This window comes from Podarcis erhardii (genome assembly GCF_964252035.2).
Source record: "Podarcis erhardii genome assembly, chromosome: 1".
NCBI classification, from domain to species: domain Eukaryota; kingdom Metazoa; phylum Chordata; class Lepidosauria; order Squamata; family Lacertidae; genus Podarcis; species Podarcis erhardii.
The window spans coordinates 87,997,473-88,024,961 of record NC_138497.1 but is presented as its reverse complement, the minus strand read 5'-3'; the positions used below and the strand labels follow the sequence as shown (position 1 = coordinate 88,024,961).

At 44.3% G+C, this 27,489-nt stretch overlaps 1 protein-coding gene across 1 annotated transcript in view; it reads right to left on the bottom strand.

The window, feature by feature from the left end:
- LOC309336851 (protein lifeguard 3-like) overlaps positions 1-27,489 on the bottom strand; it is a 34,660-nt gene that overhangs the window by 2,414 nt on the left and 4,757 nt on the right. Inside the window, exons 2-9 of the mRNA XM_081853277.1 lie at positions 7,822-8,062; positions 6,449-6,543; positions 5,513-5,577; positions 4,423-4,476; positions 3,031-3,081; positions 2,662-2,701; positions 1,020-1,057; positions 243-330 (exon numbers count right to left, since the gene is read on the bottom strand). Coding sequence (XP_081709403.1) covers positions 243-330; positions 1,020-1,057; positions 2,662-2,701; positions 3,031-3,081; positions 4,423-4,476; positions 5,513-5,577; positions 6,449-6,543; positions 7,822-8,041 — 651 coding nt within the window. The 5' untranslated portion in view covers positions 8,042-8,062. The remainder of the gene's footprint in view (positions 1-242; positions 331-1,019; positions 1,058-2,661; positions 2,702-3,030; positions 3,082-4,422; positions 4,477-5,512; positions 5,578-6,448; positions 6,544-7,821; positions 8,063-27,489) is intronic.

Here is a 27,489-nt window from a genome sequence, read left to right as displayed (position 1 = left end):
ACTGAGTTTCAGCACACACAAAAAACTTAAAACAAATCCTTATTTCCTGATGAATAACCTTTGGACTATAATTAACTGAAATAGAAAACTATCTTTAGAAAGATTTTTCCTGCAAAAACATTTTATTTTAAAAATCCAATTTAAATTTTTTAAAAATCCAATTTATTTTTTTAAAAAAATCATTGATTTTTATCCACACTAGACCACACCAATGTTACCTTCAAGGAAGAACCAAGCCTCACCTTTGTCTGGAAGCAGAAGATGGTGACAATTATGGCCACAATAGCTGTGATTATCATGCAAATTATAACAGCCTTTGTAGAGTACATGCTGAAATAGAGAGTTAAAGAATTATTTTTACCTAAGGGTCTGGGGGGGGGGTGTTTTTTACTTTATGATAACTCTTTTGCCACTGAATCCTAAGTGCACAATTTAGATCCAAACTCAGGACAATTTACATACTGAATAGCAAGGAAATGCAAAGTTGAACATGTCTCAATAGAGCAGAATTAATACCGTTTAGTCATTAAGAACATTGTTTTGACTTAGCATTTCAGTTTTAAATGCATTTATTTAGAAGCAAGTCTGCTTACAGCTTTCTTTCCAATATATACCAGTCTCAACCCTTAGGACTGCAATCATACCTCCCTGCCGCAAACACCTCAAGGCAGGGAACCTACAAACCTTCCTTTCTAGATGGGCAATGCTCGGTGTGGAGTGAGACTTAAATGAATGATTTCGGTGTAGACTGGACACACCAATAAGGCTCAGGTATTGGAAATTGTTATATAGCAGCAGATGATACAAGGAGTAGAACTATGCTTGGGCCAAAGCATAGTGATAGAACAAGAAGTTTGTGTAGCATCATCAGGGCCCTCAAAATCCTGTACCTGATTTAAATCACAGCTGTGAGATGTTAGAATGTATGTCAGATTTGTGAAAGTAACCATCCTTGCAAGAAGCTCAAGTTTAAATGCTAGAGAGCAAGCTGATGATGATGATGATGATGTTTATCTTACCTAGCAATGGTGCCTGTCATGAATCCCATGGCCAGTGTCTAGAAGAAAAATAGAAGGTAAAAGTGAATATTGCCTTCCTGGCATATCACCATAACCTCAAAGAGCTTCACTTCTGCAATAGCTTCAGATTAGGATTTGTCAAGTCTGAAAACCAGATGAAACTTTTGTTTCTCATACTTTCTTCTTGCAGATGCTCTCATCAAGTAAGCACAGTCCTGGGAGATAGCACAGCTAGTAAAGACAAGGAGGGAAATGTAGCTCCATAGCCCTACACATCTTAAGACCAGGGTGCCTTAGAGCAGGTGTGGCTAACCTGTAGCCCTCCAGATGTTTCTTGACTCCAACTCCAGCCAGCCCCAACCAGCACAGCCAAGGGTCTGGACTGAGGAGTTGTAGCCCAGCAACATCTGGGAGGGGCACATTAGCCACACCTGCTCTAATGTAACCTGGTCCTAAGCTGTTTGTCAGGCTTCCTCTTTGTGTCTTTTCACTAGAAATGGAAGGCACTTGTATTTAGACAAGTTGTTAACGTGTAACTTCTCATTTGATTGCTGCCAGTTTTAAGGTGCAACATCTTTTATCTCTGCTGCTATTTTGAGTTTGTCTGACCTTTATTTTTAAGTGTTTGTTGTACTAAGTTCTTTAGAAACTGGTTGTTTTATTTGTACTGATTTTGGTGGAAGAGTAGGATATAAATAAATTGTTTTATTTTGAATCCCTTAACTATAACGTTTTTGCCAATCCATGACTACATAGTCCCTGAGGACACCTGTTACATTCACAAAGTGGGGCCTCAAGAGAAATATAAATCTTTGACTGAACTGCCTGGAGTTGCTGCAACAATAAGAGTCTCCAAAATTTAATATGGTGAGATATCCCCAGAAGAGTCTTGTGTACATAATTAGACATAGCCTTCAGATCTAGATTGGGTGTACATCCAAAATAGCTGATTAACCTTTTGCTCAGGTTAAGCTACATACAAATAGTTTCAGGTGTTGACTGGAGTATAAAGCAAGACTAGGCATAGAGAATTTAGTATCCCTCGGAGCTCTGTTTTTTCTGGAATTTTTATTTTTTAAAAGTTTCCATCAAAAGCCCATTGTATCTACGCTACGTAGTCCATCCCAGGACTGTGTATGCTGGCATCCCACTAGGATCCGTGCTCAAATCCGAACATAGCCTTGAAGCTCAGTGAGTAAGACCTTGACTCAAAACAATCCCTCAGTCTAAAATGCATGTAAGGATTCAGGTAGGTAGCCGTATTGGTCTGACACAGACGAAATAAATAATAAAAATTAAAAAATTGTCTAGTAGCACCTTAGAGACCAACTAAGTTTGTTCTGGGTATAAGCTTTCGTGTGCATATGCACATGAAATCTTATACCCAGAACAAACTTAGTTGGTCTCTAAGGTGCTACTGGACAATTTTTTAAATTTTTATTTATTTATTAGCATATAAGGCTACAGAGAGGATGCTATGGGGCTAGACCCATGTAAATGACTCTGAGCAGTGAGGAAGAAGAGTGGAATAAAAATGTTTAAAATTTAAAAAAAAATGCACCACCACCACTGAGGGAATTCACGGAAAATTCCATTGCCCAAGCCCCATTGCCCAAGCCCCATGAACAACTTGCCTACTTACAAAGATGGTCAGAAGGATAAGATTCCATGGGAAGCGTCTCCTGGAAGAGATTGAAAAGAAAGGAGATATGTAAGCAGTGTCACCGGGGCCAAGTGTTCCAGCACATCCTCCCAGCTGTAGGCATTTTTCACCAGAAGCAAAGAGGCCAAGTGAGTTGCAATCCTACTCTAGACTCCAAAGCAGCCTCTGGGTTCAGGCTTCATTCAAAGTGGATTCACACACCCCCAGACACTGCACCGCTGGCTCCAAACCACCCACAAGTAATGAAAGAAAACGGCGTTTGGGAAATTGTTGCACAGCCTAGTTTTCCCATGTTGCCCAGCTGCCACTCATCCCACAGTCACCAAGAATATCCAATGTAACACTCACCGTGGGCCCTCACAGCATGCCAGCACCAGGTAAGTGACGAAGAACACAGCACTGGGGGAAGGAAACAAGAGTAAGATGTTTGAGTCATAGGAGGACCTTGCATCTATCAAGAACTTTGCATCCCTCCCTAAAGACACAAAAAGGCTGGGATTTCAGATGCACAAGAGTTGAATATTAACCACTAAACCCTGTTTAGTGGTTAATTTGGCTTCAATTGTTGTGGTGTGGGACCCTGATACGTGACATTTGCTTAGGAGAACTCAGGGCACTGGTGCCACTCCTGAGCACCACTTCCGACGCCTCAGGGGGAGTTTAGTCTCTGTGGTTTTCTCTCTGTACATCACATCTTAGCAGAGCTAGGCTTGTTCACCACTGCTTCTACTACGAGCTCTACTCTCTTGCACATGGAAGTTGGTGGGATAGACCAGGGACAGGGAACCTATGACCTCCTGGATCTTGCTGAACTACAACTCCCATCATCCTTGGCAATAAATCATGGTGGTTGGGGCTTATGGGAGATGGAGCCCAGCAACATCAGGAGGGTGATAAGTTTAACATCCTGGGACAGATGCCCAGCTATCTCCAGGCTCATTCCACTTCTCATAGGATATAGGCTATTTGCAGCCCAATCTGATTTCCAAGTAAACATGGGTAAGTCCCACAGAGTTGGAAGTGACTGACTTCCAGGCAAATGCTCCTCCTATGCACCATGTTCTATGGCAAAGTTCTGTACTACTCAAAACAGCAGTAATGAGAAATGGAGGGGGAAATGCAACCACATAGGAGCATCAGCACCAAGGCAGGATATCATTGCTGACTTCTAATGATCATGGACCTTCTGCCCCACCAATCATGCCAAAGGGTGACAACAGATACACACTTGGCCTTTGGGTGATGCCTGTAAACATGCAGTGGTGTGCCCTTAACCCTGTGGTAGCAAGCTGTGTGCCTGCAATGCCTGGCCGGGCAATGAGGTGATTTAACCTGAAGTTCCATCCCTGCTTCCACAAGCAGAGCTGCCAGCTTTCCGGAGAACCCTGGACAAGAGGCTTTCCCATCCCCAAAGAAGGGTGTATCTATAGTCACCCAGATCCACGATAACAGAAAATACAGATTTAGCCCAAGTTGTGCCACAGAGCTCAGAACAACTCCATGAAGGCTATTGAAGGCTACTAGCCCTGGTGGCTGCATTCTGCTTCCATTGGAAAATCACAGGGATGCTCTTGTGCTCCGGCTTGCAGGTTTCCCATGGGCTTCTGGTTGGCCACTGTGAGAACAGGATACTGGGCTGCATGGGCTATTGGCCTGATCTAGCAGGCTCTTCTTATGTTTTTAACTGAGCAGACAGACAGCACAGCCCTGTTAGCATATTGGAGAGAAGCCAATACTTACTAAGATACGTAGTAAACAGCAACATTTCTCCTTACAAAACTGGATACGGGTTCACTGTGGAGGGTGAAAATTATGTAATATAAATATTTTCTCTCACATTAATTATCACGGGAGGCAGGATGCTGCTTCTGCAAGAAATCCGTATGATCCCTTCATACTCCAGTCTCTATCCTCACTGCTACGTATTAATATTTCCCCCGTGTCATCCTCATAAGGAATAGATCGTGCACAGAAGACAACTGTTAAGGACATGCTCCAATTGCAGTGCAAGGCCTAGAACAGAGGTCTCCCAAACTGTAGTCTGAGGGTCACTGGTGGTCTGCAAGCTTTATTCAGGTAGACTGTGGTATTTCCACATTAATGACACGATTCATATTTAGTTTTAATTGTATTTCTATTGCTTCTTTTATTTCTTATATTTATTTCATTGTACTACAGTCCTAATTCTATGGAGTGCAAATTGTTATACAATATAAGGAACAAAATAAGCAATAGAAACACACTTAAAAACATACAGCATCTAGCACAGCGCATTGCAATTGCTACAACAAGCGGGGGGGGGGAGGGGGAATCATTAAGTGGCCTGACAAGACCCTCAGCAATTTTCAAGTGGGAGTTTGGGAACCACTGTTCTAGTAAGTATCTAGAATAAAGTCAGAACCATTTTTTTCCTGTGGTTGTAAAAAAAGGTGTTTCTATTTCCCTGGTGGTACTAACTCGAGTAAATAATAATTCCAAGCATTTAGTATAGTGCTACAACTAACTGCTGGAGGGAGAATTATGGCTCTTTTAATTTTACTACCAAAGATGCCCCTAAACTGTTTGTTCTCTTTCCTTATCACCATAGACTGGGTTGGAATTGAATAAGAAGTAAATTATAGAACCAGTATTATTCCAACAACACTATTAACTATTCTGGTGTCAGCATGGTTAATACTACTGGTGGAAGCTGAAAATAAATGTCCTGAGCTTCAACATGAACAAAGGGGAAATAAAAAAATACATTGCTTTTCTGAGCACCATTATTTTGCGGACATTTCTCAGTAGGGAAAAGCACTACTGGTCTGTGACTGCTGGAGCAAAAACTTACACAAAGGTGAAGACTGCAATGATGCCCACAGTTATCAGCAGCTGCAGAGAAATGATGGTGTAGACCTGGAAATGAAGACATGTGGTATACATGAAGCTGTGTAAATGCACAGCAATGCCAACCTAGAGACTGGAAATGAATGGTGCTCATTTCACTGTCTTTTGAACTGCAGTAAATCTTCTAAAGAACCCCTCATTACAGAGAGGGCCAGATGCTTCCAACAGATTATGCTGCAGCCACCTGCAGTTCACCTATCTGTTTGCAGGCTAGGAGTTTTTTCTAGACTCTTGCCCTAAAGCACAGGTGGGTACCCTTTGGGCCTTCCGATGTTACTCAACTAAAACTCCCATCAGCCCCAACAAGTATGGCCAATGGTCAGGGATGATAGGGGTTGTAGTTTAGCAACATCTGGAGAGCCCCAGGTTCCCTACACTTGCCCTGGGGGATATAAACTGAGTTTGCTACCTACCACATACCATTTGGGAAAGCAAGAAACAATGTATTTCTGAACTGCTTCTCACCTAGGTGTTTGGATGCTGTGCTCAGCTGTCCTTCCTTACAGTTCTGCATTTCTGAAAAGTTACACAGTCACCCAGGGATAGCAGAAGGGGGTGCTTCAAAATGCTAGCTGAAAAAGCAGCATGGTTTGTTTTATTAACACTGTTAGCAAAACTTTCAGTTCTCTAAAAGGAGGCCCTGCCCCTATCGAGTCTAAATGCCTAGTTGTCGCCTTGTAACCACAATTCATTCATTTCTGCAGAACGGGGCAACACTCCTCCTAGCAGAGTGAACAGACTCCTTTGCAAAGATACCAAGGGTTGCTCTCTGCAGATTCTCTCCCTCTGACACAACAGACTAGCTTCTTCCAAGAGAAGTATCCATTAAAGCAGAGGCTGCAATGGGGGACCATGCAGTGGTAGTTCCTCAAGTTATTACCTTGCGGATGAAAACGTGTCTGACTTTCTTGTCATCCCAGTCTGCTGTAGTGAAAGTCCCATCCTCTCCAGCAGCGCCGCCACCATAGACATCTCCTGTCAAAAGGAAGACAAAATGGTGGTATTTATTCTACATTAACTTCACCTGCTCTAACTAGAGAAGAGGAGAACCAGGAACAATTTCCTGGCCTGGGTTGGCATAGTATTTTCAGAACCTTCTAAGGTGGGTGTGCAAAGACTTGCCTCCCATACAGTCAACTCTTTGAAAGGCTGAAAGTCTCTCAGTGCCCTCTGAGCTCTAAATTCACCCTCTCTAGCTACTCATTATCTTCCGCTAAAATCACCATCTCCCATATATGCCTTTCCTCTGCACTGATCATTCAGGTTACTTAGATCTCAGCACCTGGGTATTTACTGCTAGGGAGCTGCTACTGAAACCAAGCCGCTTGATTGCAAAATCTCCTGAAGCTGTGCATTAAGTACATATTCTTCTCAGACCACTTTATGTGGCTAGAAGTGTATTTGCCTCAAAAGGCAATTTTAGCTGCAGATCAAAAGGAGTGGCCTATTATAGCATAAGCCTTTCTTTTTAATGCCTCCTCCATGATACACACACCCTTTAACTTCCTATTAACATAACCTAGATTTGATTACCACACCATAGTTCCATATTCATAGTCACTAGAGCAAATGAGAATATTCACTTTACCCATTCATCCATGTAAGTATAATGTAAGCATGAAGGAAACCCACCCTTTTAACCAGGTTGTTTGAAAGTATAATATGGCAATTAAATCAGGCAAATATATCAGAGGTAGGGAATTTGTGTCCCTCCGGATATTGCTGGACTACAACTCCAGCACATGCATGTATGCACACGCACACACATACAATTCTGTCCCCTGCCAGTTGCCCTGGGACTACAAAGCTGGATAGAAGCACACTCCAGCCCCAACCACATCAGCTAGAAGATCAAGGGGTCACTGGGAGGCTGGACTCCCTGCCTCTCAAGAAGACCATAATGGCAAAGCCCAATCTGGCCCCTTTTCATAAGCTGCAGAAAGGAGCAGCTGCTTTCGTGCTTGCTTTATTCTTCCCTCCCCATTCTTCTTTCCTTTTGTGTTATCTCCATTAGATTGTGAGTCTGCGGGCAGGGCAGTGCCTAGAAAAGTTAGGACATTTTAAAAAGGAGAAAGAGGAGGAGCAGGAGCAGAAAGAAGAGGAATATTTAATACTTCCTGCTTTTGTAGCCATCTAGTTGTGGCATTTCGCTACTCCCTTTTCCATTTGTTTTTCAGCTGGCCAATCCCCCCCCCACTCATGAATGTATTCCCCCTTCCCCATCATAGGAGGAAAACATATCAAAATGCATACCAAAGCCCATTGGGACCGTAGGCATAATAGGAACCGGCTGTGGATAACCCCCTGGTTGCGAGTAGCCTCCAGGCTGTGCATACCCACCACCGTATGGTGGAGGCTGGGGCTGGGGCTGTGGGTAGCCTCCTGGGTACCCCGCAGGATATCCCCCCGCTGGTGGAGGATAGAGGGGGTTCCGATCATCGTAGCCTGGTGGAGGAGCAGAGGGGCGTGACATGTCTCAGCGAGGCTCCCAGCACTGAAAAACAAAAGAGGTAAAACCCTAATAGCGCACCTGCAAAATAAATTCCACCGTACTAAACAAAAAACCATGCAGATCACCCTTTATATATATGCATCACCTCTTGTGTCTCGATGGTGCATCAGAACCAAAAATGGCCAGTGGGGGGAGCCAAAAGGAAGTCACAAGGCAGCAAATGTCATGCTGAATAGAGCGGTCCAGCAGAGCAGGCTTCACCAACCTGGTGCCCTCTGGAATACAACTCACATCAGTGCTACTGCTGATGCAAACTGTGCTTCGAAACTCCTGGAGGGCATCAGGGGGATGAAGGCTGTAGTAGCAGAATCCTAAAACTAAAGGAAGAACATATTACTACCTGAAGTTGGCTAAGCAAGGGTTGGAGGGCATGTATCCTTCAAGCGCAATGCTTTGGCACTTATTAACTGTTTAATTTTTAGGCAGTGTCATTGATAACCTCCACCAACTTTGCTCTTTATTTTTTGTCCTCTGCTTTTAAAGGAATATGTGAATTCCATATAGGACTTGAGAGAGAACTAAGTGACTAGTAACTTCTCAAAAAACCCGAGTAACGTCCCTTTTTTCTTGTCCCAAGAGTCCTGCGTGCATCTTATGATCCGTCTTGCATCTCAAAAGGCGAATCTAGCTATTTCTGAGAAACCCCTTCCTTCCACATTATAGCTCATGATTGTTATGAAATGAAGACTTTGAGAATGGCACCACACAGACACAGCTTTTTCTTCGCCACCTCCTCTTGCCTGATAGGGTCTGCTGCCTTATTCCAGATCAGACTATTAGCCTATCTAGTTCACTGCTGTCTATATGCTGATGAGTGGTTGCTCTCCTGGGGTTCATACAGCTGTCTTTCCCAGTCCTACCTCGGGGAGGTGGGCTTCAGCATGCAAAGTAGGAACTCTTCCACTGATATATTGCCCTCAAACCTCCCTCAGACCATAGTTACACAGTGGAAAACATATATAATTCGACTGAAATAAATTTGAAAAGCTTAATAAGGGCAACAGGCAAGATGGCATAGTATATTCTCATTGAATCAGTGCCTGCAGCCTAAAACTGTACAGCACATTCAGTCATTTAAAATTGTTTCCACAAGTTAAAATACTGTATTTATGTGAATCTAATGCGCCATCGAATCTAACACACACTTCAATTTTCAAAAACCTTGAAACGAAAAGCAGTTTTTTCTGGCAAATGTAAATGCAGCATCAAATCTAATGCATATCCTAATTTTTGCGACATACTTCAGCCAAAAAAGGAGTGCATTGCATTTGTGTAAATACGGTATAGGCAATAGCTGTTTTGCGCATGGGTTGCATCCCTGACCCCCACACTTGTCGGCAGAGCATATATAAGCTCGCCATGCTCCCGTGACGCTTCCTTTTCCAGCCACTTCTGGGTTGTGGTGATGTGCACGTGCATGGTTGTGCATGCTTTGAATGCGCATAAAACAGTCATTGCCTATATGCACCTCTGGCCTGGTACTGGCAACGTATTTACCGTATGTGGAGCAGTAAAGAGGGAGTTTCTTTGCTCCACAACTTCAGATCCATTACATTTCACTGTAGAACAGCAAGTGGTGTACAGTATATGTACAGCAATGCCTTGGCATGTCAGCAGCATATCTTTTAAAAGAAGCCCAACAATTCTCATTTCAGATTTCTCCAGTGACTCCCTAAAGGAGCTGATCTATTTTACCTGTTGCTCATATATATATGATCTCCCAGGAGATAGGATGACCCTTTAGAATGCGTGTGGTGCCAGGGCAAGAAGAAAATCAGAAGCCTACCCTGGACCAAAAAGCAGCTGATTACGCAGCAGTTAATATTACCGGTGTTATAATTCCTGTCAAATGATTATGCACACAAGGACTTTGTGCATGATGCTGGTCAGAAGAGAGAGAGGGAGGGAGGGAGGGAGACCAAGGGAGAGAAGTACAGCCTCAGGATAACTCAGGTTTGAGACACAGGAAGAAATTGACAATCATTTCCACTACTGGCCTGAGATTCCTTTTAACATTCTTCAGGGTGGACAGCAAACCAGCCCTTTTGTGCTGATGCCAGTTAGCAATTCCAGAACCATTTCTCAAGAGTGCCCTGCCCACAATTGCGCACTTGAATGCACAGCTTTTATTTATTTATTTAATATATTTATATATCCCTCCCTTCTAAGGGAAAACAAGCACAAACGAGCCCAGTGTTTTCACTTACCACCGTACATGGATGGCCACAACAGAAAGATGCTCATTAGCAAACCCCTCCCCAGCCCCAGCGCCTGCTTATTCCATGGCTTGTCAGCGCATCTTGCATGTAAAAGGAACAGATGCTATTGCTGGGGTGAAGAATCTTTTTAAGCATTGGTTTTGGGCAATCTTCCAGGGGCTGCGTGTCAGTGGGTGGTGGGGCCAGAAGCATAAGCAGGCAAAGCAATGAATGTAACATTTCACCTTTGTACAGTAGGCAAGATTTCTACACACGCTTAACCCACCCGCCTCTATCCTCCACTCAGGCCAAGTTCAAGGACACATTTCAACTGGGCAAAACCAATTGAGGAGAATGTGAAACATGGCCAGTGAAGGGCATGGCCTGGGGAGAGTCCCAAAGCCCAGGCAGAGAGGCCTAGGAGGCCACATTTTGCCTTGGGGCCTAAGATGCCCCACCCTGTGCTATGGTTGTGCTTGTATCTACAACAGGACAATGCCAGAGTTGTATACCCAGTTGCCCAGTCGTATGTACACACCATACGTTTAAACTATGCGGCTTCCTTCTAAGGATCCTGGGAATGGTACTTTATCCAAGGTGCTGGGAATTGTAGCTCCTCGAGGAGCAAACTACAGCTCCCAGGATTCTGTTGTGCTTTAAATGTATGGTGTGCATGCAGCCTGTGTGGCATGTTAGAATCACACCAGGCAATCAGTGAAGGAAGCTTTTGTGAAAGCTGGAAGAAATTTGGTTGCCTCCCCATCCCAGTCCCCATTCAGGGTGTTGATATGCTACAGATGTGTGGGGCAGGCAAGGCAAGCAGAGCAGTTACTTCGGCAGACTTATTCACAAGGCTAGAAAAATTCCAATCAGGAAAACAAGTCCTTTTTTGAAAAATTGTATCATCCACAATCTTGCTACGATGCTAGGCAATGACTGGATATACTAAGGCTACAAACTCAGGGAATGAATCTGTATGTCACAAATTCAGCCTTAATGGCAGAGCATGTGTTTGGCATGCAGAAGGTCCCAGGTTTCAATCTTCTCCAGGGAGGGCTGGGAGTGACCCCTGCCTGAAACCCTGAAGAGCCTCTGCCAGTCAGTGTAGACAGTATTGAGCTAGATGGCAATTTCCTTCCTATGTCCCAATGAATATAAAAAACAGATGTTGCTGCTCCTAGGCCTCTTTAGAAACAAACTGTACCTCAACGGCGGCTGCTTAAACAAAAGTGCCGACTATGAGTCCAAAGGCTGCCAAGATGGTACGCTCCCTCAGTTGCAAAACATTGACACTCCTTTCTAGCTTGTTCCCACTCACCCACAGCTTCTAAGCAAGCTAGTTCTCTAAGGAAAGAGGGCAACTTTCTCCTGAGGAGACTCCTTGCGGAGAGGAGAGCCTGTGTGAACAGATTAATTTTGACCAGTCACAGGTGGGCAAACATATGGAAGCCCCCTGGGGAGGAAGAAGAGAACATGGCAGCCAGCCATGCCACAGCAGATGCAATATTTTCCGTACACCCCCCCCCCTTTTTCCAAAAATTATTTTTCCCTTCCAGGGGCCTATGTGGGGAAGAGGGAGAAGTGAAAGAAAGTAATTTTGCAAGACAACACAACATTGTGAGTAGTAGTTCAGAGGAAGGGCAAACAAATCCTTTCCGGATATATAAGGGGGCACTCGCCGAATAAACAGGGAGAACTTGAACACAGAGAAAAAGGAAGGGTCTGCTTGTTTTGCAGAACTGACATTTGCAAGGCAGTGCTATTATTCCCTAGTCAGTTCTGAGTACTGAAAAGAAATGGAAGGAGGGGTCACGATAAGCAGTTTAATGATTAATTTAAAAACTGGTGCAAAGGGCAGCATTCTTCCTCATTTTCCATGGCTTTTTAGTTGGAGGGAAAGTGAGAGAGAATGTGGTCGGGTCCAGAAAGACAGATTTGTCAGGAAAAGCTTTTTGCCTGATAGATATAATTGGGTTCTTCCAAAGTGAGGTTGTTGAGACCTTGGCCTTCCCGTCCACCAAAGACTAATTTGCACTTTATTGTTTATCCTGCCTTGTGTATGTACATAAGAGGTTGGGTACTGGCACCTCTAACTGCTGCTATGACAATTCATATAGTTAAAGGAAGCGGGAACTGATAGGCCAAGGAAGTTACATCTGCCAGACTACTGACGCTTATGTAAACATCACCCTTTCCTATCTCGAAGCATTGCTTTCATCTTCAGCACATGTTATCTGCTCTCCATGTACATGGGGAAAAACACACAGAAAAGATGCCCCATTCATTTCCTGTCTGGCTAGAATGAGACCAAGGGAGATCTCCTAAATCATAATGAAAAAGGTACTGTGACTATAAAGTATCTTCTCACTGATATCATCTGATCAAACCCTAACAGGGTCGAGGAGTGAGGGATAATGAAAAGTACAAATGCCAGTTTCTGCAATGGCTTAACAATAGTACAAGTCAAAGGAATTAACAAACTGAGAGAAAAATTCAGTGGCAAACCAGGAGTGGGGAACCTGTAGCCCTCCAGAGGGTGTTGGCTTACCACTTGCCATATTTGGTTGGGGCCGATGGGAGTCATAGAATCATAGAGTTGGAAGAGACCACAAGGGCCATCGAGTCCAACCCCCTGCCAAGCAGGAAACACCATCAGAGCACTCCTGACATATGGTTGTCAAGCCTCTGCTTAAAGACCTCCAAAGAAGGAGACTCCACCACACTCCTTGGCAGCAAATTCCACTGTCGAACAGCTCTTACTGTCAGGAAGTTCTTGCTAATGTTTAGGTGGAATCTTCTTTCTTGTAGTTTGGATCCATTGCTCCGTCTCCGCTTCTCTGGAGCAGCAGAAAACAACCTTTCTCCCTCCTCTATGTGACATCCTTTTATATATTTGAACATGGCTATCATATCACCCCTTAACCTCCTCTTCTCCAGGCTAAACATGCCCAGCTCCCTTAGCCGTTCCTCATAAGGCATCGTTCCCAGGCCTTTGACCATTTTGGTTGCCCTCCTCTGGACACGTTCCAATTTGTCAGTGTCCTTCTTGAACTGTGGTGCCCAGAACTGGACACAGTACTCCAGGTGAGGTCTGACCAGAGCAGAATACAGTGGCACTATTACTTCCCTTGATCTAGATGCTATACTCCTATTGATGCAGCCCAGAATTGCATTGGCTTTTTTAGCTGCCGCGTCACACTGTTGGCTCATGTCAAGTTTGTGGTCAACCAAGACTCCTAGATCCTTTTCACATGTACTGCTCTCAAGCCAGGTGTCACCCATCTTGTATTTGTGCCTCTCATTTTTTTTTGCCCAAGTGCAATACTTTACATTTCTCCCTGTTAAAATTCATCTTGTTTGTTTTGGCCCAGTTCTCTAATCTGTCAAGGTCATTTTGAAGTGTGATCTTGTCCTCTGGGGTGTTAGCCACCCCTCCCAGTTTGGTGTCATCTGCAAATTTGATCAGGATGCCCTTGAGTCCATCATCCAAGTCGTTGATAAAAATGTTGAATAAGACCGGGCCCAAGACAGAACCCTGTGGCACCCCACTAGTCACTCTTCTCCAGGATGAAGAGGAACCATTGATGAGCACCCTTTGGGTTCGGTCAGTCAGCCAGTTACAAATCCACTGAGTGGTAGCATAGTCAAGACCGCATTTTACCAGCTTCTTTACAAGAATATCATGGGGCACCTTGTCAAATGCCTTGCTGAAATCAAGGTAGGCTACATCCACTGCGTTCCTTTCATCTACCAGGGTTGTAATTCTGTCAAAAAATGAGATCAGGTTAGTCTGACATGACTTATTTTTCAGAAATCCATGCTGACTATTGGTGATCACAGCATTCATTTCTAGGTACTCACAGACTGTTTGCTTAATGATCTGCTCCAGAATCTTCCCTGGTATTGATGTCAGACTGACTGGGTGGTAATTATTTGGGTCCTCTCTTTTCCCCTTTTTGAAAATAGGGATAACATTTGCCCTCCTCCAGTCTGCTGGGACTTCGCCTGTTCTCCAGGAATTCTCAAAGATGACTGCCAGTGGTTCTGAGATCACATCTGCCAGTTCTTTTAATACTCTTGGATGCAGTTCATCTAGCCCTGGAGACTTGAATACATCTAAACTAGCCAAGTATTCTTGTACCATCTCCTTAGTTATTCTGGGCTGTGTTTCCTCTGCTGAATCATTTGCTTCAAATTCTTCAGGTCGGGCATTGTTTTCTTTATCGGAGAAGACTGAGGCAAAGAAGGTATTGAGGAGTTCAGCCCTTTCTGTGTCCCCTGTTTGCATTTCACCATCTTCTCCTCTGAGTGACCCCACTGTTTCTTTGTTCTTCCTTTTGCTACGAACATACCCATAAAAGCCTTTTTTGTTGCTTTTAACCTCTCTAGCAAGCCTGAGTTCATTCTGTGCTTTAGCTTTTCTGACTTTGTGTCGACACGTGCTGGCTATTTGTTTGAATTCCTCTTTGGTGGTTTCCCCCCTTTTCCATTTTTTGTACACATCCTTTTTTAATCTTAACTCAGTTAAAAGTTCTTTAGATAGCCACCCTGGCTTCCTTAGGCACCTTCCATGTTTCCGTCTCATTGGTATTGCCTGAAGTTGTGCTTTTACTATCTCCCTCTTAACAACTCTCCCTCGAGAGCTCCAACAACATCTGGAGAGAGTGGACACAGTTCCCCCACCATTGCTAAACACATTTGAAAATAAACTGAATTTATACTGCTGCAAACAGCACCCACACCAGGGAAGAAGCTGCAAGGTCAGAGTTAAATTAGGTTTACTTAAAATATTTAGAAATACAAAAGGCATTTTGGATCTATAGTGTTGACACAGGGCAAAGGCATGCCCGTTATCTCCTGCGGGAAGTTTATTTTAAAGGACTATCCCTTATTCTCTAATGTCACAATTTCCTATCACATAATGCTTTCCTAAACTGGCTTCACAAAGTAAGGATTGATCCTTTGAAAACAGAGCAAAGGACATCTAGCAATCCTAATTACCGTATTTTTTGCTCTATAAGACTCACTTTTTCCCTCCTAAAAAGTAAGGGGAAATGTGTGTGCGTCTTATGGAGCGAATGCAGGCTGCGCAGCTATCCTAGAAGCCAGAACAGCAAGAGGGATTGCTGCTTTCACTGTGCAGCGATCCCTCTTGCTGTTCTGGCTTCTGAGATTCAGAATTATTTTTTTTCTTGTTTTCCTCCTCCAAAAACTAGGTGCGTCTTGTGGTCTGGTGCGTTTTATAGAGCAAAAAATACGGTAGGCTTAAAGAATAGAGTTGAGAGGAGACGCCCAGTCACATGAGCAGAGAATGAACCTTGCAGTGTTTGGAGAGCATGGGTGGGGACCCTCAGGCCAAATTCCTTTATCGGGCCTCTCCTCAAGCCACAGCCCTCACCAGCCCTGCACTGAAACCTTCTTCAAGGTTTTTGCTTGGCTGGAATGCGTCCATGAACTTTGAGAATACCGCATCTCCTGCTTGGATGGATCACCGGGAAAACATGCACTTTTGTGTGGCTGGAACACAGCCTATGGTACAAAAGCAAGTGTTACTTCTGTTGTTTGCCCATTTTTACCTCTGGCTACGACCACCACAGGTATGTGGTTTCCCAAAGATTTCCTATGAGGAACTGGGGCCCTTGGATGGAAAAAGCCCACCTCTATAAATTTACAATTCTAGGCAGCTGCAAGGACTCAAGTCAAAAGCAAGAATCCAGCAGAAGTCAAGGGATATAAAGGTTTAGATCCTCCATACTAAACTGAAATTAGACAACACTTAAATCAATGGGATGCACTCACCTTTACTTAAGCTTCTGCTGAAACTGATGGGCCTTAAGTGAATAGAACTTGCCACTTGGTCCAACCTCATTTTTCTTTTTTTGCACTCCCCCTCCTCTCCTAAATAACAAGCAAATTCTTTTATCTGACAGTAAAGCAAATAGTTCAACTCCAAAGGTCATAAACTACACTGGATCAGATGCCCAAAGAACTGCCAGAAGGAGAAGATGTTGCAGAAATGACCAGTTAAACAGGTAATGGGTGACTGGAACATCCCTACCTGCCTGGAGCGGGGCACGTGTGTGTGTGTGTGTGTGTGTGTGTGTGTGTGTGTTGTTGAAATCCAGAAGGGGGTATTTGTGAGAACAATTATCAAGGCCCCCTGGGCAGGCCAGGGAGCAAGAGCAAAGCCAAAGGAATGGAGGAAATAGTGGTTCCTATTCCAGTACAGTACTTAGAAATATAGCATGCATTAAAAAGAAACTGCCAGAGTTGTTGGGGGGGGGGGTTGTAACAACTAAACAATAAACACAAAACTAGATGGTGCAAGACCTCTCTGTCCAAGTACCAAAATACTGTGGAGCTACCATACAGGAACTAGTCAAGATTAAAGCAGATACAAATACTTAAACGCACTCAGGTAATTTTCTCTAATGATCATTTGTCATCAAGGTCACATTCCAGTCGTCACTCTTTGTTGTACTTGGCAAAGTGCCAAGAGTAGAATGATGTCTTATGTACCTCCCTTTCCTATCCTTGAAAATTTGTTTACATTATGTTTAAAGAGCGATTTACAGAGCAGATTTCTAGAACCAACAGACAATGATCAAAGGATTTGAAACAACCATTTCTACTGGCCTAACTCACCTCCTGAAATCATTTTGGAAATGTTTTGCTAGATGGGAGACCTACTTACGTTGCAATACCACTACTCTACAGATTTTATATTCCCCCTGCTGTCGCTACCACCACCCTGGCAGATATATGTACGTTTGGGATGGTTCAAGCCTCTCTTTCTCTTTTTTTTATAAAGTTCTTTTATTCAAAATTAAAACAAGAAATATTATCCAAAAGCATATCATCCTTGTTTTCCCCCCATTTTTCCTCCCTCCCCCCACCCTCCCACATAAAACCCACCCGCCCCACCCTCCCACGTAAAACCCACCCGCCCCACCCCCTGACTTCCCTCAGTTCCAGTCTTTGGTTTCTCTGAGACTGCTGTTTTCTGCATGTTACAAAGTTGTATAGATCAACTATTTAGCTGATTATTATCAATTAAAAGTTTGTGAATGTTTATTCAAAACCTGCCAAGGAGTCCAGTTCACTTTGTTGCGTCTTCAGATACTTTGTAAAGGGTTCCCCTTCATCCTTAAAGTCACAGTTATCCTTGTCCCGTAGCTTATATGTCAGTTTTGCCAGTTCTACATGGTCTGTCAATTTTTCTTGCCATGATTCTTTAGTTAAGCCTCTCTTTCTCTTGACTGGTTTGTATTTTTACAGATCTATATTTTTTAATGCTAGCTGCCTTGGATGCCAAAATCCTGGCAGAAGGATTACATCCCCACCCAATGTGTCATACAAATCTAACACTAAAAAGCTGTGGTTTTGCAAAGTTCCAATATATTTTAGTAAAAAATAAATGTTGTTTTAATATGGAAGAAGAGCAGGAAGTCCAATATTCAACCACCCAAATAGGTGCATCTTAAGCACATGCTCCGTGTTGAGGTACAAACTCGGTAGACAGTACAGTGGTACCTCAGCTTACAAATGCTTCGGGTTACAAACACTTCAGGTTACAGACTCCGCTAACCTGGAAGTAGTACCTCGTGTTAAGAACTTTACCTCAGGATAAGAACAGAAATCACACGGCAGCGGAAGGCCCCATTAGCTAAAGTGGTCCCTCAGGTTAAGAACAGTTTCAGGTTAAGAACGGACCTCCAGAATGAATTAAGTTCTTAACCAGAGGTACTACTGTACAACAATTAGCAAAGAAAACAGGCGGTGCAACTATTAAGCAGGTTGCAGCTCCTTGTGTACACTGGTGCCACTTGCAATACAGATATCTCTTCCTGCAGAGTTTGTTCTATTCTTGGCTCTCCAACCTGGCAGCGGGTCCCTCTGAGTCAGGCCTCAAGCATGAGACTAATTGAGGCAAAGGGAGTGGCGCAGAACTCCACCTCCCAACACACTCGGCTCAAAGAGAATGCTCTGGAGGCAGCAGCTACAGTATGAAGTAAGGCGGTACCAAGGAAAGACAGGGAGCTCTGTGCTTGAAAAGCCTCTGTGTCCAAGGGCTTCATCTAGATTAAACAGCAACTGCTGCAGCAGCAGAATAAACCGCCAGTCACCACCTTGTCTACATTTATCTGTTAAGTTGTGTTTTCTGCATTTATGAAGCCGCCCCATCGTAAGAAGTTCTATGGATGGCTCACAAAGTGGCCTGGGAGAGCAGGGACAGCACAATTAACAAAAGTGACACAATTTAAAAATACAATTTAATGCTCAATTTAAAACTAAGACCATAAAAAACAGGGTATTTAGAAGCTTGGAGTGAACAGGAACATCTTCACCTCCTAGTACCCAAAAGGCCATTATGAAGGTGGAAGAAACTCTGTAGGAAACTCAGTCCCTGAGCAGGGTGCCAGTGCTAAAATGATCCTCTCACTAGTCAATTCCCAGGGCCAACTGGTTTTTCCCACCACACTTCATTTGGCAGAGGCACTTTAAGCCAGGGCTTTGGCATAGGATCTTACAATGTAGTTAGGTCCATATGGCAGAAGGCATTATTTCAGGTAACTATATCCATCATTGCCCTACGGTGAATGACTAAGGAAGTTATTTAACCACGTAGCCTCACGGGTGGGGAGTTGTGGTTGGCTCCAATAATAAGGAAGAATCTAAAGACTCGTCTAAAGCACTGGAAAAAGCCAATGACTAAGTTCACGGCTTAGGATGCAAAACCAGGAGGAAGTCTAGTCTGACTGGGTCCATGTGAGTTCTGCGAGCTCCCTCCATTTGCCTTGCTTATCTGGGTGTGCTCAGCACCCTGTCCGATAACAGCATAATGTTACAGGCTGCAACTCAGCCAGGGGAACTCTCTTTCATAATGAGCACACCACAAACTTCTTCAATGAAGGACGAAAGTCTCTCCTTGGGAGGAAAGGGGGGGGCGTAGTAGAGAGTTTCTGGCTTCAACAACATTAAAAGAGCATATGATTTCAGCACTTAGATCAAGAATACACCAGCCAACCCCCCATCCCTGCAGCTTCAGAATCTGTTTTGACTATTCCTAGTTTACCCGGACAAGTGTTATATTAAATGTAATTGAGGGTATCTTGGTGGAGCATTTTCACCACGTCAGGAGCTGGTGTTTCAGAGGAGCTGACGCTCTTTCTTACTCACAACCAGCTCTTAGGCATCTTACACACAGCAGCAAAAAATGCTGATCAGCTCATGCATTGACATTTCATTTATGGTAGCCATCATCATATTCCTCAGGCAGCAGAGCACTAGAAAGGAAGCTGTTAGTAGCATGTGTTGCACCAGAATTAGGTTTGCTTCCCCTCGACCCACACTTCAGAAAGCCAACAGACCACATCTGGGCTCTCTTCGGCTGCTCTCTCCCAGAACAGAACTTTTGTTGTTGTTGTTAAATACATATTTCCAGACCTGCCTAGAAATCTCATGAGACAGGTGGTTATTGGGGCAATTATGAACATATCAGTTGCATTTCAGATTTGCATAAAGACTGAAATGAGTAATAATAATAATAATATATTTTTGTACCCCGCCCATCTGGCTGGGTTTCCCCAGCCACTCTGGGCGGCTTCCAACAAAAATACTCTAAAATGTCACACATTAAAAACTTCCCTGAACAGGGCTGCCTTCAGATGTCTTCTGAATGTCAGGCAGTTGTTTATCTCTTTGACATCTGATGGGAGGGCATTCCACAGGGTGGGCGCCACTACCAAGAAGGCCCTCAGCCTGGTTCCCTATAACCTCACTTCTCACAATGAGGAAACTGCCAGAAGGCCCTTGGCGCTGGATCTCAGTGTCCAGGCTGAACGATGGGGATGGAGACGCTCCCTCAGGTATACAGGACCGAGGCCGTTTAGGGCTTTAAAGGTCAGCACCAACACTTTGAATTGTGCTCGGAAACATACTGGGAGCCAAGTATGTTGGCTCTATCAAGACTGGTGTTATGTGGTCTCATTGGCCGCCCCCAGTCACCAGTCTAGCTGCCACATTCTGGATTAGTTGTGTTTCCAGGTCACCTTCAAAGGTAGCCCTACGTAGAGTGCATTGCAGTAGTCCAAGCGGGAGATAACTAGAGCATGCACCACTCTGGCGAGACAGTCTGCGGGCAGGTAGGGTCTTAGCCTGCATACCAGGTGGAGCTGGTAGACAGCTGCCCTGGATACAGAATTGACCTGCGCCTCCATGGACAGCTGTGAATCCAAAATGACTCCCAGGCTGCGCACCTGGTCCTTCAGGGGCACAGTTACCCCATTCAGGATCAGGGAGTCCTCCACACCAGCCCGCCTCCTGTCCCCCAAGAACAGTACTTCTGTCTTGTCAGGATTCAGCCTCAGTCCATTAGCCACCATCCATCCTCCAACCGCCTCCAGGCACTCACACAGGACCTTCACCGCCTTCACTGGTTCTGATTTGAAAGAGAGGTAGAGCTGGGTATCATCTGCATATTGATGGACACCCAGTCCAAACCCCTTGATGATCTCTCTCAGTGGCTTCATGTAGATGTTAAAAAGCATGGGGGAGAGGACGAAACCCTGAGGCACCCCACAAGTGAGGGCCCAGGGGTCTGAACACTCATCCCCCCCCACCACTTTCTGAACATGGCCCAGGAGGAAGGAGCGGAACCACTATATAACAGTGCCCCCAGCTCCCAGCCCCTCTAGACAGTCCAGAAGGATGTTATGGTCGACTGTATCAAAGGCCGCTGAGAGATCCAGCAGAACTAGGAAACAGCTCTCACCTTTGTCCCTAGCCCACTGGAGATCATCAACCAGTGCGACCAAGGCAGTTTCAGTCCCATGATGAGGCCTGAATCCTGATTGGAAGGGATCCAAATGGTCTGCTTCTTCCAGGCGTACCTGGAGTTGTTCAGCAACCACCTGCTCAATCACCTTGCCCAAGAATGGAAGATTTGAGACTGGGCAATAATTGGCCATATTGGCCCCATCTAAAGATGTTTTTTTAAGAAGCATTTATTACCGCCTCTTTCAGCGGGTCTGGGAAGGCTCCCTTCACAGAGAGAAGCATTCACCACCCCGCAGAGCCCATCGCCCAGCCCTTCCCGGCTTGCTTTTATTGGCCAGGATAGGCAAGGATCAAGGAGACAGGTGGTTGGTTTCACACGTTCAAGCAGCCTGTCCACATCCTTGGGGGTAATGGATTGAAATTGATTCCATGCAACTTGACCAGAAGTCTTCTTTGCCGTCGCTATCACCACTTGGTAGGCTCGACGTTGAGCTCTAACCCGTGTCCGGTCCAATTCAGAATGAATTTTCTGCCACTGCCACTCTAGCTGTCTCAGTGATTGCTTCCTTGCCCTCAGCTCTGAAGAAAACCACGGGGCTGTCCGGGCTCCATGCAATCGGAGAGGGCGTTTCAGAGCCAGACAGTCGATAGCCCTGGTTAACTCCGCATTCCAGCGGGCCACCAGGGAATCAGCTGAAAGGCCATCAACATGGGATAAAGCATCCCCTACCACTCTCTGGAAACCATTTGGATCCATTAAGTGGTGGGGGCGGACCATCCGAGTAGATGTGATCCCAGCAGGGGACAAAAAAATAAGAGCACTACAAAGTCTTATCCGGCAAGAAATGCTAAACTGAACAAAATAACAATCGGCATGGCCTAATGGAAATGGCTCACCACTGATACTCCAGAGGAAACCAAGGCCTCTTGCTGATACCTTTTTAGCTCCAGGTGGCGCAATATTATGAAAAATGTGTCTGTACTTTGAAATAAAAGTACAATCAATTAAAAAACTGGGTGCAGGAAGTGAGGGGAGGTACATGCTCATTGCTTTTCTCTACACCAAGTCAGTTCAATAAATTGAACTCTCAGCTTACACTACAGCCAGCTAGCTAAAACTCAGATAATGTGTTCATACAGAATAGACTGATTTAGGTTGAAATGAACAGAAGTTGGCTTTGGTGTGTAGTAAACAGTCCATGTCTGTGAGATTTTGACCAGCTTCGGCCCATCTGAAGCTGATACAGGCTCGTCTTATATTGAGCCCAAGCAGAGCGTCGTCACACAGCAGAAGGATAAGCAGTATGTGCTACATTCAATTTTTATTTACACTCTATGCTGAGAGAATACAAACATGCATCTTGCCTCTGTGAGAGCAGAGAAGCAACTCCTCTCGGAAACAAAGAACACTGAGAGAACAGTGAAAAACAGGAAACCAGTGAACGTCACATCCAGTCTCCCATTCCCGTGGGAATCCAACAGTAACTCTGACTGTGGAATGCAAAACAATGTCTTGTGACTGCAGTTGCTGCTCAGTGAGGGAAATAGAAACCAACAATGTCCACCTTCCCATGTTAGCTTTCTGCAATAGGAGCCACTGCAGAGCAACTCCTTGAGGAGTCCCATGTCACGTGGAAGAAATCTACTCCAGCTATGACCCTCCCAAAGACAGAGGACGGGCTGATGTAGAGAGGCAGCACATAGCAGACTTCTCTCACGTACCAGGAGGCTTTTCGCACCACTGCTTTATGTCGCGGAGGCACCCATGTCACAGAGAGGCAGAACACTACGCATCCAGAAAGCCAACAGGCATGCAACAGAGCTAGCTGTCTTCTGCCTGGTAGTTCTCACTCCCTTGTCCCTCTGACTCACCACTGCTGTCACCCCATTCTAAGATACAGCTGTACTTTCTATGTTTGTCCACTACAAACTCCCCTTGTTCAACCTCTCAAGATAGCAATTGTTTCCCTGAAAACAAAGCATGGCTTCTTCATATCACTCCGCTGCAGGCAGTACAAGCCGATGGAGCTTGTTGTTGTGGCGAGAGAGAGAAAACTTCCCACATCTGTGTATAGCGGGGAGAGATGGAGAGAGACAAAACCACTTCCTTCTTTTTGCCCCGCATTGTCACCAGCAACTGCATTTGCTTTTCAGAAACCATGGAATCAGAAGCCGAATACAGGGAGGAAGTAAGTTAGCAAAGCGCCAGAGCTAAAAACATGTCACTCTTGCATTCTTGTTGCAGCAACCTTGGTCTAACCACCAGCGATGGCTTGCTTGGCATACATCCTTGGTGTTTTCTGCCTTTAACTGGACTCTTTTACACAGTCTGTGGTTCTTTAAAGCATTTATAGCACATGCCTAATCGCATCTACTCAGAAGTAAGCCCTACTACATTCAGTGGGGCTTTCTCCTAGGTCAATGGGGTTAGGATTGTAGCCTTAATCAGTCTCCTTGAGTGAAGGCTGAAGTGCCAACATGTAGCTTTGTTGAACAGTTGTTCCCACACAACCATCACAAGGTCCCCAGCACACCAGGAACTGAAAGTACAGCATAGCAGTACCATCTACTTCTCAAGGGAAAAAAAGCCTGTTCAGGGACTCACTAATTATCTGCTGAGTCACAGTCACATGTGATTTAGGACTTAGGTGTGGTCCTACTTCTTCCCTTGGAAAAGGAGTCAGGAGGGGAGGAGCCTAAAACGGAATGGTCCCAGAGAGAGAGAGAGAGAGAGAGAGAGAGAGAGAGAGAGAGAGAGAGAGAGAGAATGGGAAAGCTTCTGATTTTTTTTCTAGGTTTCTAGAGGAACAGGTGTCTGTTGCAGCAAAATCAAGCCTTGTGGCACCTTAAAAACAAACTGCTTTTTTATTGCACAATGCCAAAGCCTTTCAGGGCTGTAGCTCAAGGGTAGAGCATCTGCTTTGCATGCAGAAGGTTCCAGATTCAACCCCCAGCATCTCCAGGCAGGGCTGAGTGAGATTCCCTGTCTGAAACCCAGCAGAGCTGCTGTAGTCCGTGTAGACAATACTGAGCTACATGGACCCAATGGCATCAGTCCGTATAAAGCAGCTGCCTATGTAAGAGCTTGGAATACATGGCATTTCATACTATGAATAGTGCAGTGAACAGCAGCAGAGGCCTTGCACCAGTCTGTTTTTAGCAAGAGACTCTAGATCCCAGAAACTGAATAATTCTGAAAGTGACAAAAGTTTTTTTGGACAGCGTCCACTGTGATCCTATCGGCCTTAACACAAGCTGCAATTCTTTCTAGGTCATGAGACACCAAAGCTAAAAGCAAAACTTCTGACTTCTGCAAAAGACAAAAGATCTATGGGAAACGCCTGCTTTTGTTTTCTGCCCTTATTCCTTAATACTTTTCTTCATAGCTGTCAACTTTTCCCTTTTTTTAAGGGAAATTCCCTTATTCCGAATAGGATTCCTCGCAAGAAAAGGGAAAAGTTGATAGCTATGCTTTTCTTTATACTTGGAACCCGGCGGGTGCCTTATACAAACGTTTCTGTTGGCTAAGTTTTCAAAAACATGAACAATACTGGGCTGTACCCAGCTAAGTTTTACTCAGAATATACCCACTGAAATTCAGGAACATGACTAAATTGGGTTCATGAATTTCAATGGGTCTACTCTTGTGTAAAACTTGATTGGTTACAACCCAGAACTCCCACAGTGTCCATTGGGGCTTATTCCCAGGCAAGTCTGCTTTAGGACTGTACCCTCAGTAACATATCTGCAAACAGCCACTGCAGCTATTAGTCCATGTGTCTTACTATCCTCCTCATTATAGAAGACTTTCTCAACCTGATGTCCTCCATTCATTTTGGACTACAGCTCCCATCAGTCCCAGCCAGCCATTTAGAGACAGATTACATATTACACAGGAGTTCTGCAATCAGATCTCCTGATATTTTTGGGTTTTGCTTTGGTGCCTTTGGGGGGGGGGCTCCAAAATTGGAGCTTCAAGAGAGGAGGGAGGGGAGTAAATACCTCCTCCACCTGGCCCCACATTGGTTCAAAAAAATTTGAAGGACCTCATTAAAACTACAGGAAATCCAACCACAATTCTCCAGTGTTACACGTACACCAATATGTTATATAGTTCCATCTCCCTTTCATGTTTTCTCATAAAACTCTCCTCAAGTCACTCCCCAGTGTTCTTTTCTCTCTCTATTCTCTTTCCTTTCCTAGGTACAAATATAACACTGCATTTAGCTGGGGGGCTCCGGACATTTTGAATCCTGATGCAAAGTTTTTGCTCTGCTCCCAGGCTCAAGCAAACTTTACAAAAATCCCTTTCAGAGCTAAAGCTGGGGCAGGAAAAACATGACACCTCCTATTATGAATAGGGCAGGGCAGGAAAGGCCTCACGGTTCCATCAGTCTATTTTTAGCAAGAGGCTTCAGGACCAGAAACTGAACTGTTCTGCAAGTGAAAGAAGCTTTTTCTGGGTGATGCATTTCATGAAATAAATAAGATGAGCACTCATAGTTGGGGATGGAGGAGCAATCCTTTTTAAACAGATGTATGCATGGAATTTGTCCACACTGAACCATTCTTTCCATCAAGTGCAAGTCATTCATGCACTGCTGGTTAAAGAAAAAGAAAGCCTGGCTAATCATATGCAAAATTATAAGCAGGAACAAACATATATCATATAAAAGTCATGCCCCATGCAATACAGTACTACATTTCTACAATATAATTTTTGTAAATATAGATACCTAAGCACTTTTACAGAGTTGTATGCATTGTTGTATGTTGATGTGCTGGATACTTTAGGAAACTTGAAGTGCACATGTACATAATGTTCCAGTATAATAATGCAAGAATTGTTCGTGGTTTTAGCAAAACCAGTAAAAAAAGTAACTTGCTCCTCATCAAGATCAAGGAGCAAGGCAGAAACTAGAAAAAGTCCTACGGATAAGTTTGGCATCAAGATTTTCAGAACATGTTGATTGCTACTCACAGTGTTCATTTCCTTTAAAAAGAAAGTTTTGATGCCTAAATTTGATCCCCAATGCCTCTGGTCTGGATGCTCAGACCCAACCCCGCACCTTTTGTAGCTTCAACACACATACAGTGGTATCTCAGGTTAAGTACTTAATTCGTTCCAGAGGTCTGTACTTAACCTGAAACTGTTCTTAACCTGAAGCACCACTTTAGCTAATGGGGCCTCCTGCTGCCACCGCACCGCCACTGCGCGATTTCTGTTCTCATCCTGAAGCAAAGTTCTTAACCTGAAGCACTATTTCTGGGTTAGCAGAGACTGTAACCTGAAGCATATGTAACCTGAAGCGTATGTAACCCGAGGTACCACTGTACAAACGGAGCTCTGTAAATTTGCTTTGTCACTTATCATACTGACTTTCTCAGTTTGTGGATGTCATATCCAGACCATTTGGAGTCAGAAAAGAAGGTCCAATGTTCCATTTTCTTTTAAAATAATGGTTGTTACTGCAGTGTCAGGGCTGGGGGATGGGGGTTGCGGCACACCTCTCTTGTGTTGTTTCAATATTGCTCTTGGATTGAATCCTTAAACTAAAGGGCCAGACCTCTGCACGACAAACTGGTTTTCCCTAATGCAGCTACCCTTTTAAAATAGTAGAGATGGCTTAGGAGAATGTGAAACTAGCAAAGCACAGAGAAGAGCTCAATCAGCTCAGACTCCAAGCCTCTGCCAACAAGGCCCCAGAAGTACAGCTCTAATTGAGAGAAAGAGCTGGGGGTAGTCGTGTCAGTGAAAGAGGTTTGTTTGCTCTTGCCAAGTGCTTTGATTGTTTCCTACTTCTTTCCCAGCAAAGGCTTCTAAGCCTTTTACAGCAACAGAACTGGAAGAAATTCAACAAGTGCAGCTTCACGACAAGGAAACATTTCTGCCTCACGACTGGAGTACCTTATGCCAGTTGCCAAGGAGAGCTTCCGGCTTCTGGAAGCTGTGGAGAAAGTCAGCAGGTGTCTGCAGGGAGCTGATGCAAACCAGCAGCTTCCCTTATAGAGGCAGTCATCACAAGGACTGATTAAAAGCCATGTTGCACGTGCTGACCAAAAGGCAGACAACACAAGACAGCACCGCTTTTATACTCGATGTTCTGAATGCAATTTTTTTTAAAATTTTAATTGCTTTTTTAGTAAACATTTTCCCCCAGGTATGGGTATACTGTACAATAATATTTAACGGGGAGGGTCATCTTCAGATGCAATCCACCAATATTTTCAAGCTTCATCTTGGCAACAGCAACAAAAAATAATTGACAGTTTTTCTTTATAAATCTCAGCACTGGAGTAGACCTTTTATTTTACATTATGTGACACTTTGCTCAGAACCATATAAGCAGGCCTTCCAATACCCCTATAAGCTATTTCTGCAAAGAGTTTTAAAAACTATTTTCAAAAACCCACATCACAGAGCCCATGCTG